This window comes from Magnolia sinica, chromosome 13 (assembly GCF_029962835.1).
Source record: "Magnolia sinica isolate HGM2019 chromosome 13, MsV1, whole genome shotgun sequence".
NCBI lineage: Eukaryota > Viridiplantae > Streptophyta > Magnoliopsida > Magnoliales > Magnoliaceae > Magnolia > Magnolia sinica.
The window spans coordinates 33,116,179-33,131,010 of record NC_080585.1 but is presented as its reverse complement, the minus strand read 5'-3'; the positions used below and the strand labels follow the sequence as shown (position 1 = coordinate 33,131,010).

The 14,832-nt window shown below is 39.4% G+C and overlaps 2 protein-coding genes across 6 annotated transcripts in view; both read right to left on the bottom strand.

Moving 5' to 3' along the window:
- Nucleotides 1–14,832, bottom strand: part of LOC131223503 (disease resistance protein At4g27190-like) — a 126,407-nt gene that overhangs the window by 97,244 nt on the left and 14,331 nt on the right. The gene's annotated exons all lie outside the window — the stretch shown is intronic.
- Nucleotides 10–742, bottom strand: LOC131223506 (uncharacterized). The gene has a single exon (XM_058218943.1). The coding sequence runs from the start codon at nucleotides 692–694 to the stop codon at nucleotides 128–130; it is 567 nt and encodes a 188-aa protein (XP_058074926.1). The 5' UTR covers nucleotides 695–742; the 3' UTR covers nucleotides 10–127.

The following is a 14,832-nucleotide window of genomic DNA, read 5'->3' as shown; positions in this document are numbered from 1 at the left end:
GTCGTAATTATTCTTCACTCTGCTTTCTGCTTTTTTCCTTTCCTTTTCTTATTTTTTCTTTTTTCTTTTTCTTTTCTTTTCTAGCTTACTGTATCTTGAAGAGAGTCTTCAGTTTCACTACCAGCTTCTACTCTTCAATAGACAAGTCGTCCTGATAATTTGATTTAAGTGTGTCGATAGATTTCCTCGAGATGTGGCTAACAAGCTCATCATCAATCTCAAAATGTCTGCCATACATGTTCTGTTGTTCTTCGGTGCTGGTGCTAGCAATCTTTATGGCCACCTTTTGGCCTTTCTTTGCTATATCAACCTGTTTGTGGTTAATCTCAATGAAAGCTATTCGTCCAATATCGATAAAATCCCTTGAAGGAATACAGATTGGAGTGCCGACCTTTACAATCCCTTCAAGGACATCAACACCCAAGACAATTGGATCTTTTTTGTTGAAAATGCAGTTCGGCATAATCTTTAGAACACAAGGGAAGACTGCATCTTCTGCAGCTTCCTTCTTCTTCTCTTCCTTAAGATTGTCAATATAAGCCTTGAATTGATCAAACAAGTGATAGATAATATTGGCAATGAATATCTTCACACTAGTCTCATCTGCAAGCTCCCAAGCCTCAGGTGTTACTTTGACATCGAACGCTAAGATGATGGCATACTCCTTCCTCTCAAGCATAACACTAGCCCTCATAACATCCCTCGGATAAACATTCCTGATTACCAAACCATAACCCCACTTGTACAAATTTTCAAGTCAAGGATAAGAAACTCTTCTTGACTGTAACTTTAAGCACGTAATATCAAGAGGAAGATGTGATGTTGAACAGTCTTTTTTTATCCTTTGAGTTGGTAATTTCCTCTCATAGGTTGTTCCTATCTGTTAGGTGCCTTTTGATTTATAACATGTAAATTTTTATTTCTTTTATGTTCAGCCTTCTGTTGTCTTTGTTTTTACAATGTCATTCTAGATTTCTGCTTTATCAACCTCCATTTTCCATACATGTCTATACATGCGAGGAATGTCTTTGATACCTTAAATAGCATATTCCATTTTATTTAGGGAGCCATTGTTTACACTCACTCTGATTAATAAAAATACCAATATTTTCTGCTTTTTCTTGTACATACTACAAAGGATAGGTGTATGTAGCATTCAGAGCATGTGCCATCAGTTTTTGCATTTTCTGAGCCCATGGTTCAATTATTTGGACAATTGTTCTGCTCAGCCCCACCATGAAGGCCCGAATTGTAAGATCTTAGCCATCAGTTTTTGCATTTTTTGAGCCGAATGTGGACCGTTGCTGTATTTCTCTTCTTGGCCGTCCATTTTTAGGCCAGAAATTGAAAGTTTAGGATTGTCCTGTCGAGGAATTTTGGGACATTTTCTTTCCAGTGGGGCCCAACACACAGATGGTCTGGATCAATAATCCATGGGACCCACTTGTACATGTTGAAAAAGTGAGTTTATTATAAATTCTGTAATTTGAGGATCCTAGAAATCCTCTATATCTTATCCATTCTCCACTGCATGTCCTTATAAAAGAGAAATTGCCAAAAGGCTTGCACATTCCACCTCACCACATGATTAACTGGACCGTTCATTTAGGTTCCACCATGGATAAGCTGCATCAAAAAACTTACTCAGTAGAGATGACATTGTCTATACTCTGTTAGAAATGATGCTCCAGAAAGGTAGTTTCTAGTTCACCTTCTAATGGAGGGTGGATCCCTGATTCCTGATATTTTTGCCATGTTGGGCCATTTACAGTGGTACCTCTAGATGAACAGTCTGTATCATGACATGGTAAATAGAAAGGGAAGCCATGCTAAGCTCTTAATAGAAACTAGTTCCAGTCTATCATTGGCCCTCTGTCAATTACTACTTATGAGAACATGTTTACTGGCGGTAACTTGCAGACATATGCATTGAATCTCTCATACAAATAAATGGAACCCCTTCCAATTTAAACGTCATGATCTTCTACACGAGGATATGCATTTTACTTGGGTCCAGGGCCCATGGTTTGATGATACAGTTATTCACTATGTGACAGGTTTTCAGGTGAGATGAACGAGTTTCAAAACAAAATAGTCTGTAGTTTTGAGAAGCGATTCCCAGGATGTATGTGTGTTTGAGGGGCCATCTGCACCTTGGAAGCATACAATGGAAGGTAAGGAAAACTCTCGAGTTTCCTTCTTTGAATCATGAAAAGGTATTTGTGCTGAATCCCATACATTTGTGCTGAATCCCATGCATTGAAAATATTAGGCATGCTCATGAGCAGGACATGCATAATTCCATAAAAATTGATGGAGCAGACTCGGATGTGCATCAGAGCTATCCGGATATTTAGTAGGGGTCCCTGGAAGGTGAAAACCGCTGTTATGACTATGATGAAGCTGTCCATTTCATATGGACAACATTGGAGGGGCCTGGCCATTTGGACAGGTCGTGTTTATGTATTTGCTTGGAATTAATGGAGCAGACTCGGATGTGCGTCGGAGCTATCCGGATGAGCGGGGGTCCCTAGAAGGTGGGAACCACTGTTATGACCATGACGAAGCTGTCCATTTCCTATGGACAGCATTAGAGGGGCCTAACCATTTGGACAGGCCGTGTTTATAGCTGTATTTGCAGGTACCAAACCCTTAATTTAAATCACACCCTAAACCTATTCTCAATTCCCTAAAGCTATAACCTATAACCTATAACTTAAACCTAACCTCAAATCAAAACTTATAACCTAAACCTTAACCTAAACATAAACCTAAACCTAAACCTATAACCTATACTTATAACCTTAACCTAAACTATAACCTTAACCTATAACCTATACTTATAACCTTAACCTAAATCTATTCTCAAATCCCAGAACCTATACTTATAACCTAAACATAGACCTTAACCTAAACCTAAACCTATACTTATAACCTATAACCTATAACCTAAACCTTGACCTATAACCCAAACCTTAACATATAAACTAAACCTATAACCTATAACCTATAACCTAAACCTATACCTAACCTAAACCTATAACCTATAACCTAAAACCTAAACCCGATCCCGAACCCGAACCTGATTTCCTAAACCTAAACCTTAACCTTAACGTATAACCTATACTTATAACCTTAACCTAAACTTATTCTCAAATCCCAAAACCTATACCTATAACCTAAACCTAGACCTTAACTTAAACATAAACCTATACTTATAACCTATAACCTAAACCTAAACCTATAATCTATACTTATAACCTTAACCTAAAACCTAACCTAAACCTTAATCTAAAACCTAACCTAAACCTTAACCTATAACCCAAACCTAAACCTATAACCTATAACCTAAAACCTAAACCCAAACCTAAACCCGATCCCAAACCCGAACCCTATAACCTATACCTAGACCTTAACCTAAACCTAAACCTATACTTATAACTTATAACTTATAACTCAAACCTTAACCTATAACCTAAACCCTAACCTATAACCTAAACCTTAACTTATAACCTATAACCTAAAACCTAAACCCGATCCCGAACCCGAACCCGATTTTCTAAACCTAAACCTTAACCTATAACCTATACTTATAACCTAAACCTAAACCTATTCTCAAATCCCAAAACCTATACCTATAACCTATACCTATACCTATAACCTAAACCTTAACCAATAACCCAACCTAAACCTATACTTATAACCTAAACATATTCTTAAATCCCAAAACCCATAACCTAAACCTAAACCTATAACCTATAACCTAAACCAAAACCTATAACCTAAACCCGAACCCAAACCCCTAAACCTTAACCTAAACATATAACCTATAACCTATAACTTAAACCTATAACCTAAACCTAAACCTTAACTTATAACCCAACCTAAACCTAAACTTATAACCTAAACCTAAACCTTAACCTATAACCCAACCTAAACCTAAACTTATAACCTAAACCTATTTTCAAATCCCAAAACCTATAACCTAAACTTATTCTTAAATCTCAAAAGCTATAACCTAAATCTAAACCTTAACCTATAACCCAACCTAAACCTATACTTATAACTTAAACCTATTCCCAAATCCCCAAACCCATAACCTAAACCTAAACCTATAACCTATAACCTAAACCAAAACCTATAACCTAAACCCGAACCCAAACCCAAATCCTAAACCTTAACCTAAACATATAACCTAAACCTAAACCTAACCTAAGCCTATAACCTAAACCTAAACCTAAACCTATAACCTTAACCTAAACCAAAACCTATAACCTAAACCTTAACATATAACCTATAACCTATAACCTATAACCTATAACCTAAACTTATAACCTATAACCAAACCTTAACCTAAACCTAAACTTATAACCTAAACCTATAACCTAAACCTTAAACCTAAATGTATTCTCAAATCCCTAAAACTAAACCTACACCTAATCCTAATCTCAACTCCTTAACCTAAACCTAAACCTAAACTTGAAAACCCAAACTTAAACCCAATCCCGAACTCGAACCCGATTTCCTAAACCTAAACCTTAAACTATTCTCAATTCCCAAAAGCTATACCTTTAACATATAACCTATAACCTAAACCTAAACCTTAACCTAAAGCTATAACCTAAACCTAAACCTTAACCTAAACCTAAACCTATAACCTTAACCTAAACCAAAACCTATAACCTAAACCTTAACCTATAACTTATAACCTATAACCTAACATTAACCTAAACCTAAACCTAAACCTATATGTTCACTCCCCAAGTATAGGGTTGTGATGTAGTAATAAACTCGGTGAGACCGAGGTCGAATCCCAAGGGACTGATACCTGTACGTAATCTGAAACTAAGTAGAGTTAGAACTAAACTAAGATGAAATCTAAATCGATTATAAATTGAAGAATAATGGTGAAATAATTATCTAAAACTTAAGAGATTCAAGAAAAAGAAATTAGGGATTCAAAGGATCCACTTGTAGAGATTAAGGAGATCTTATGCCTGCTTTAAGAATCATGGAAATTAAACTGAACTTATTTGATATAATTTTTAAGAGATGAAAGGTATATGAATTAGAATGGATTCCGTCACCAAACCATGCCCAGGAAACAAAGCAAACAACAGAATTAAACTAACTACCAACCAATCAACAATGCATGAAGGTTAGGAAGGGTATCGTCATCCGACCATGCCCAGGAGACGATGGTGAATAACAGAGCTTCCTGACGTCATAAACATAAAAAAGGATAGGAATATGCTCAAAACTATCGCAGACCCATTGTAATTTCAATCACAACATACCATTAAAAACTAAAAATATTCCCATTAATAAACTAAAATCCACATCAGTTCAGTATAAACAAAAAGCACAAGCGAAAGATTCCCCCATCAGACTACAAGCTTCACCTCTTAGCCCTAGCTAAGAGGTTTAGCCTGATCTAAACTTGATTAGGCTAAATCTCTGTTAAACAAAAAGAAGAAAGAAAAGGAAAAGAAAAGGAAAATGAAACAAATCTTCTACTCTCTCTCTTCCACGTCCAAAAAGTTTGGCTGCCTTCTAGATTAAATGCCCTCCTCCACGTTTTGGAACTCTTTTTAGAGCTGTTGGAGTGGCTGGAGTGGTGAAAATCAGATTTGGAAAGCTATCGCACGTGCAGCGAAAGCTTTTTCGCAGCCAAGTTTGGGGCTTAAAAAATCGCCACTTTCCTCGCTCAAATTCCAAAGAAACACCGTCCCTTAGGACTTTCTTGGGTCCTCTACATTATGGACGGTTCAAATCGTCGAAAATATCATGATTTAGGCCATGCAACTCTCCGAAAATTCTAGTTTTCACGGACGCACGCCATTCGCACGTCATCATGCTGACGTGTTTGGTGGGCCCCACAGTGATGCTTTTGATGAAATCCACCACGTTAATTAGATTCCTCTCAAAATTTTGGTTAGAATGAACTTGTTTTTTATCTAGTTTTGATGCAGTCCACTGCTATTTTTCTTCTGCCGTTCATCCTGCGTTCTCTAACAATTCACGTGCGTACACGTGCATGCGACCAAAAGGCGAGCTTGTGACGGTTTTAACTACCCCCTTAATGCAATGAACGGTTCAGATCATCGAACCAGATGATGAGTAAAGCCCACTAGCCAAAAACGAGCGGACAGCGTCCGTCCGCTGTCCCTGTATAAGAAGAAGACGGGTCAGCCCGTCTTTGACCGGGCTGACTGTCTGGTGAACGGTCGATGCGTGTACACTATGTACATGCACTTTATATGTAGGGTCCACTGTGATGTTCGTGAGACATCCACTTCGTCCATTTGATGTGTCACTCCATTTAAGGCGTTGAGAACAAAATTGAAGCATTTTCAGATACCAGGCAGGCTCCAAATCACTGATTTATGGGCTGATCTGTCCGCTGGGCCACTTCCAAAGGGATCCAATGGCTGAAATTTCACGTGTACGGTTAGTTTTTGGTCTTCGAGCCATGTATGAAGTTTCGAGTCGAACAGATGATGGAAACCCAATGATCCTGCATTCTGGCTGACTTTCAGGTCGCTTGAGCTTCAGTTTCTCAATTTTCGCAAATCCCTGGCATGTAATTCCGTCGATCTTGGTCCTGTGGAGTCCGTTCCTTGCCTTTAGTGTCATCAAAGCGTTAAATCTATGCTTTAAGCTTCCTTTTCAGTCTATGCTCGTAAATACACTCTGCATCACAAACATGATTAAAGCGGGCCATTAAACGGTATCATGTTCGTAAATCCAAGCAATAACTGGGGTCTAATATGCAATATTTGACCCTCAATACTATAACCTAAACCTAAAACCTAAACCTAAACCTAAAACCTAAATGTATTCTCAAATCCCTAAACCTAAACCTACACCTAATCCTAATCTCAACTTCCTAACCTAAACCTAAACCTAAAACCTAAATGTATTCTTAAATCCCTAAACCTAAACCTACACCTAATCCTAATCTCAACTCCCTAACCTAAACCTAAACCTAAATTGAAAACCTAAACCTAAACTCGATCCCGAACCCGAACCCGATTTCCCAAACCTAAACCTTAACCTATTCGCAATTCCCTAAAGTTATATAACCTATAACCTATAATCTAAACCTAAACCTATAACCTTAAGCTAAACCTAAAACTGGGATAAATAGAAGATCCCAAAGGGGAAAAGTTTATTAGCAAAATTCCATGCATTACATAACTGAGATAAATACCTGGGTACTCCTTGGATGACCTGTAGGTACTTATTGTACCGAGTGACCTAAGGGACCATCCCTAGATGCCCACAATATGTGGAAGCTTGCCAAGATGGTGGAAGCCTACCCTAGAAGGGGAGATACGGGTTGATGGAATCCAACTCAAACAAGTGAACTAATCAACCTACTTGATGCATCCCTATTTTAATTATGATGTGCATGAACCATGATGATTTCAATCACTGGGCCTGGATAGCTAACATTATATTGATGGAAAACTTTACAAATGTAGTGGACAATGAAATAGTTGCTAAAGTTTTAAGACAGAAAAGTAAACCAATGGATGATCCACAAGGGCCATGGTCCTATCTTGAAGAAGATGAAGTAGATGTGTTGAATCAATAGCCTGTCGGAATGACATTTTTGTTATTAAGGTACTTGGTTAGTTAATATTTTAAAAAAGTCCCAAATGGGTTGGATGCAGCACCATGATTAGTGTTTGTGAATGTTATAAACATGTGATCTGAATGCTTATATTTTTTTGTGGTTGGTATATGTGTATGCTTGGAATAAGTGAATATGAGAAGTCTTGCTAGATGTTTGAATTGTGAATGTAGTTTACAATTTAACTAAGCCTCTAGAAAACAGTTTGAACATATGATTTTAAGACACCTAATGTATAAGTCATGTACCGTAACTCTGGTCTAAGGGTGCACATTTTATATCTAAATTTCAGGGCGTGACAGAATGGTATCAGTGAGAAGTTAAAAATAAAAAATAAAAAAAATAGTGTGACCTATAGGTTATCTTCCCCACTCAATACTCCTTTAAATAATTGGTAGATTCCCTTGAATTAGAAATTGTACTCTTAGGATTCCTTATTTGACTGCTGTGTATAATGAAGAATGTGAAAACTAAAAATTAAAGTTCCCTATTCATTGATATGTTAAATAAAAACTTAGAAACTAAGTTAGGATGTTCCCTATACTCTAATTTGTGTTTATTTTATATTAAGATGGGTTAGTTTGAATATAATGAATTTTAAGGATATTCAAACCACAAAGCCCTATTGGATAGCAATGGTCAGGAGTAATTTAATAGGTAAAATTTGTAACTATAAAAGTACTACTCTGATCAAGGCGATTCAAAAGCCTGATCGAAGATAAATAAGTCTAAATCAAATTAAAAAGGATTAGAAAAAATTGAATAAGATAGTCACTATACTACTTCCTAAGATATTTGAGATGAAAGATCTGAGGGCTGTAAAAAGGATTCTTGACATCGACTTGCATAAAGATAGGGAAAGGAGTAGACTATGGTTGTCTTAGGAAGAGTATCTTAAGAAGGTCTTGGTTAAGTTTGGACTTGAAATAGATAAACCAGTTAGCACACACTACTCTGCCCACTTTTCACTTTATTCGGAGTAATGTCCTATGTTAGATGAAGATAAGCAATATGTCTCGTGTGCCCTACTCGAGTGCGGTCAATAGTCTTATATATGTCATAGTTTGTACTAGACCAGATATTTCACATGTTGCTAGTTTTGTGAGTAGATACATGTTAAACCTTAGCAAGCAATACTAGGAGGTAGTGAAATGACTACTTCATTATATATGAGGTATGATGGACTACGTATTGACATTCGAAAAATATGATGAGAAACTAGTAGGCTATGTGGATGTCAATCATGTTATAATGTGGATAACAAAAGATCAACTTCTGGTTACTCATTTGTGTTAGCGGATGGAGCGATCAATTGGATGTAAAAATTTCAGTCTATGGTTACACTTTGCACAGCCGAAGTTGAGTATATGACGGTGACATAAGCATTCAATAAAGTGATTTGGTTAAAAGGAATTATGAATAAGTTGGGGCTTCAACAGAAAGTTGTGCCTGTGCATTACGACAACAAAAGTGCGATCAATTTGGTGAAGAACTTAGTGTACCATTCTTGGACTAAACACATTCATGTGCGTCATTATTTTATTTGCCAGATGCTAGTGGAAAATGGTGTTACTCTTAAGAATATTCATACTAGTGAAAATCTGGCAGACAACTTATGAATGTGCAGAGAACTTTACATTTTACTCTACTCCTCTAAGCTTAGCAAAGAAGGAACGAGAACAGAGTGTGCATGATAAGCGATGATGATGGTTTTACTATGAAGAAATTTAGATATAGTAATAACCTGAAATAGTGGAGATGCAAGATTGAATCCATGGTGGAGATTGTTGATTGAGTATCTTCAATTTGGTGCTGAAACAAGGTTTTTGATTTAATCAACAATCTAATTAATTCGATCGATTGACCGTTCGATTAACAATTTGTGCAACTTTTGCATAAAGTGTGTGGTTTTATTTCTACTTCTGTATAGGGGTTATATAAACCTTATTAATATGAGATTAGGGTTAAATCCCGAGAGAACAAAACATGAGAGATTGAGCGGCAAGAGTTATATGCTACGTTTCAGAGGAAAGGCTTTGGTGCTTTCTGACTAAGTGGTAAGTGATGTTATTGGTCATCTCACAATGAAGTTTGGCCCACACCAGATGATGAACAAATAATCAAATCACAACTGTCTCACCGTGTGCTTGGTTCCCACTAAGTCCACAAACAGGCTATCACCCCACTAACTATCTAAAGTAGAGCAGGTTGTGGACAGTTTCATGGCCAAGATAGACCAAAAAAGTCCCGATCAGAGACGGAGGTGATTCGGACCGTCTAAACTTAAAACGGACATACCTCACAAACCGAAATGAGCTATCAAACTTACCATATATGATTTTGGGGTAGGATGAGCTACTTTTGCCACCCAAACCACCAAGTTGTGCACGCTGAATATGTGAAATACCATCAGATCGATGGTGAAATTCTTATTTTAATTTCATTTTTACTATTTATAGTAAGTTTTTAGTTTGATTATAACTCTTCATCCATTGGGCTTTAGGAGTTGTGCCCAACATGAAAAGTTCTTAGAATAATTAGGAGAACAACGTGGTGAAGCCAAATAGGACACTTACTATTTTTGGCCGAAAACCATGCGCACTAGTAGGAATTAGAACCCTATATAAATAATAATTTTACTATTTATAGTAAGTCTCAATTTCTAGGAGTTTTAGTTGTAACTTAATTCCAAAAATTCTTCATGGCTTAGTATCCCTATTTAAAGGGTTGTAAACTCATTTAATCAAATCATCAATCAATTTACGAATTTTTTAGAATATTATTTCTATTTTCTTGTTTTTTTCCTCATAGATTCGAGAAGTCTCTGTGAGGAATCTAGAAAAGATTCATGGATTCGAAGTAGTTATCCTTGAGGAAGACGGTGATAGACCTCATCACATTCATCCCTGCGTCAATTGGTATCAAAGCGAGGACTCCCCTCGAACCAATGAAAAACAACGAAAGTATGGATCAAAATCCCATGGATGATGATTTAGGAGTATGTTATCTTTTGAAAAGAATGGATGCTTTCCACAGAGAGAATTAGTTAACTATGCAAGGGCTACATGCAACCCTCGACCGTCTTCCGAATATGCTGATTTCGCCTCGAGCCCAAGGCAATTCTCAACTGCCCCTGGTTGTTGTACGACACAAACCTAATTTTCGTAGAGCACTACTAGTGGTGAATCGTAGAGCTACACCAGATGATTCAAGCTCTAGCAATGAGGACCTTGATGATGGCTTTACCCACGACCATTCCATGGAGCATCCTCAGAGACGAGCAGAGGAACCTCTTGCAAACTTAGCTGTGGGGGGAGCTACCATAGCAGATCCAGCGGCGGTAAATAGGAAGCTCAAGGAGCTACAATTAGGGCTAGTGGGGACAACGTCTGACAGTTCTGTCTCGATAATGCATCTGATGGGAGAAATCAAATCCTCCAGGTTTGAGTCCTCGACCATTGATGTGGCTTGACTATCCCATACCCATTTCTTAATAGTCCTCAAGACCTTAACAGTTCTCCATTCAGCAGTGCATGGGATTAGCGGCAGTGGAACCGAGGTCTCCAGAAGTTACACCAAGAGATGAGGGGTCTTGGATCTGCTTATTTGGGATTCTTGCCCACGCCTGGGTGGAGACGGTAATCAAAGACCTAGGGAACTTCTATGGTAGAGTGATGCAGATCAATACGAGTACTAGGTATGGGATATTACAGGTGTTCACCCAAGGAAAGGTCAAGATTCATCATTGGTTTGACATAAAGAGGACGCAAAAGCTTGTTACTGCCGGAAAAACTTTTCTAGTGTCTGTCGAACTTGAGACCTACACGTCGAGCTGGACCAAGGATTCAGAGGGGCCAATGAAAGATATGACGAAGGGAGATGCGGAGAGGATAAAGGCATGGGTAGAAAGGAGCTTCCGATCAGGGATAGGTAGTCGGATGGAATGCCCTGTCTGTGTTTGCCAAAATTCCAGATAGAAAAAAACCTGGCCATTTGCCCTACAACTGCTCAAGGAAATGCCAAGGTAGAACCCCGAGGTGCGTTGGAAAAGGAGACACACAAGAGTGGGGGGAAACAAACATCCTTTACCTCCACCTTGATGAAAGGACATAAGGAAGGGATACCTGTAAGACCCTAACCCAAGTGTGCACGCCATTTCTTTAGGTCACGCGGTCCTACTAGTTGAATCCCGGTGACCCGCGACCTACGAATAGTATTTGCGGTCATCCTTAAGTTAAGTCTCATTGAACCGACTCGGATCGACCTGAAACCTATGCCATTGTATCCGCATCGGCGCCGTGGTTCTAACGCCATGTCTCATGCGTGAAATCCACGTGTACATCACAAGTTATGGGCCACGCTCGATTTGGACTGTTGATGTGTGTGTGATGGTGGACCCCACCCTAACACCACACACTTTCCCATGTGATGATGTCATCCCTAGGCTTATGATCTCTAGCAAGCCTACACCCTACACCTAGAAAACCTATGAGCCTACAACATTGTTTGTATCACCATAGCCTCATCATGGTTTTGTCTATCTAAGGAGAGAGAAGTAATCATTTCTCTCTCTTTTCTAGCAAGCCCTCCTTCTTTCCCTCTCATTTTCTCTTTCACTCTCTCTTCTCTCCTCCTAGCAAACCCATGGACGTTCCCACCCTCTCCATTTCTCTAGCCCCCTCTCTCTCAAATCCCCTCTAATCTAGCCTTCAACAACTCATCTCAACCTTAGGATCCCCTTCCTTGGAGCATGGAGATCATGTTGATGTAAATTTGGAGATTGGATCCTTAGAGGTGGTTGCATGTATTTTCTATTTCAGATTTCTTTGTATTGTGGATGTTCTCCATCTTTTCTTTTCATGATTGGAGTATGTGGGGCCCATTAAGAGATGGTGGTGGCCCCAAGAATTCATGGATGTGGCTTGAAGCCCATCCTACATTACATGCATGTTACATGCAAGGGGTCATTCTCCATGAACCCCTTCATGGCCATTTCTTCCTTTGATCAGGGATTCTTGGGTCATCTAGACCCTTGATCCTTGATGGAGATTGGATCTCCACCATAGATCCCAAGTAGGAATCATATGATTCATGTATATCTTGTGTATATTGTATAATGGATACACACACACACACACACACACACACACATGTGTGATGAAGGGAAGGGCCTCAATTTGGTGGAGACCCTTCTCTTGTGGCCGGATCTTTGTTTTTCCCTTATAGATAACCTCTGATCATGTGTGTGTGGCCCACCTTGCAGACCAACAAAAATTCAGACCGTCCATGGAGGTTGGACGTTCATGACAGTCCACCTTGGACATTTGGCCCTAAAAATCCACCTAAATAGGGCACATGTAAGGGGTTTTTGTTATTGGGGAAGGTCTAAATGTTTGTGGGGCCCACTGGGACAGTCCATCCCATGATTTTCTGAGATTAAATCCCATTTTAAATTATATTTGTATTTAATTCTTTTCAGTTATATGTTGTTGTCCAGAACTGTTTGGACAGATTTTTGGGTCAACTTGAGACCAAATTTTTGAGCTTTTGGTGGGGAGTCTTATACCAAGTAATATATGACTTTTGAAGGTGTATGTCCCACCTATAAGCATGCCAAATTTCAGCCTCAACTGATCTCATTTGGGTCTCCAAAAGAGTAGGCCAATATGGGTGTGTTGCTGGATTTCTTTGTTGTAAATTCTAGCAACATTGTCTCACATAAAACTATAATTTAAAAATATTTTCTTTGATGGTGGGCCGTCTTTATAGACTTTCTCTTATTTTATACATGATGAAGGACCTTGGCCTTAAATTTTCATATTTTTAGAGGCCCTGGACCCACTCCATTGGAGTGCCCAAAGTTGGTACAGTAACATACATTACTGGAATTTTCTGCTACCATGCTATCCTCTTAAGTTGTAGCTGATTTTGGGCCCCAGCCTAGCTGGACTTGTGTATGTTTACTAGGGCCCACCTCTGATGTATCTAGGGTCCATGTGGACCATGTATGCGGGGCCAACAAGCTGGACCAGCATCCCCTACTGGACGTCCAGCATGGTGGACCGTTCATGGGCTAGCCCACCATGATGTATGCTTTGTGTCCACGCTGTTCCCCCCTCTGTGGTGGCCCACATGGATTGCGAGACCACCCCAGGTGGACATCCCATGTGGGGCCACCTCAAGGATGTGTGGAGCCCACTTTGATGTGTGTATGGGCCAGGACGCCCAGGCCATGGGCTGCTCCTGGGCCTACAGCCCAGCAACAGGCCCACTTGTTTTGTGTGTACCACGCTCTTTCTCCATCTGTGGGGCCCCCTTGTAAATATTGTTGGCCCTTATGGAAATATTTTCCACATGTTTTAACAAGTATCTGAGCTTCAGCAGGCCCAAATTGTTGATGGACTGAAAATTCAGTAAGGGCCCAAATGAATATTGTTTTGGACTTAATTGTATGAGATGTGGGGCTCACCTTATTGAGAAAGCTAGGGTGCATGATGCACACCTATTTTGGTAATATTTTGGGCTTGATTAGTGCCCTTTTTGGGCTTGAATAGTGCATAGTTTGTCTACCCCTTTTATGGTCCTTGTGGGCCCAAGTATGACCAGAGTTTTGGGACTTCCTAGTGAGCCCAGAGTGGACTGGAACGTCCCACCTTGACTTAGCCATATGTTGCACTGATTTCCACCATTTGGATGGACTTGTGGGCTAGATAAAGGTGGTTTTAGGCTCTTGGTGGCCTACTTAAATGTGCTAGTTTTTAGGCTGATGTAAAGGGACCCATTCCACCCAACTTAGACTTATTTTTGGGCCATGTATTTGGCCCATGGGCTGCCCCTTAAGTTCACATAAATGTATGGGTCTTGTGGCCAATGGGACTTGGGCTTTGGGCCTTGATTTCCCTCCTTGGGTCATGATTGTTAGCGGTAGTATTGGGCCTACTTCCTTATGCCTTTTGTGGGACCTATCTGCATATGGTTTGGATATGGACCTTGGGCATTATGTTTGTGTGGTTTGTGGATTAGATGCCTTGGGGCAATGGTGGTTGAAAGTCCCTATTTGCACCCCTCTAGGTCCATTAGTTGCTAAGTGTGGTTGAATGCCCACCTTAGTCCCTTGCTAGGCCCGTTTCCATATTATCTAGGCCTTAGCTTTATATGCTTAGTCTCATGGGCTACCTCAGGTAAATGGGCCC

What these genes read in the sequence shown, in the direction of transcription:
- LOC131223506 (XM_058218943.1), bottom strand. Translation starts at nt 694, where the DNA reads ATGAGGGCTAGTGTTATGCTTGAGAGGAAGGAGTATGCCATCATCTTA.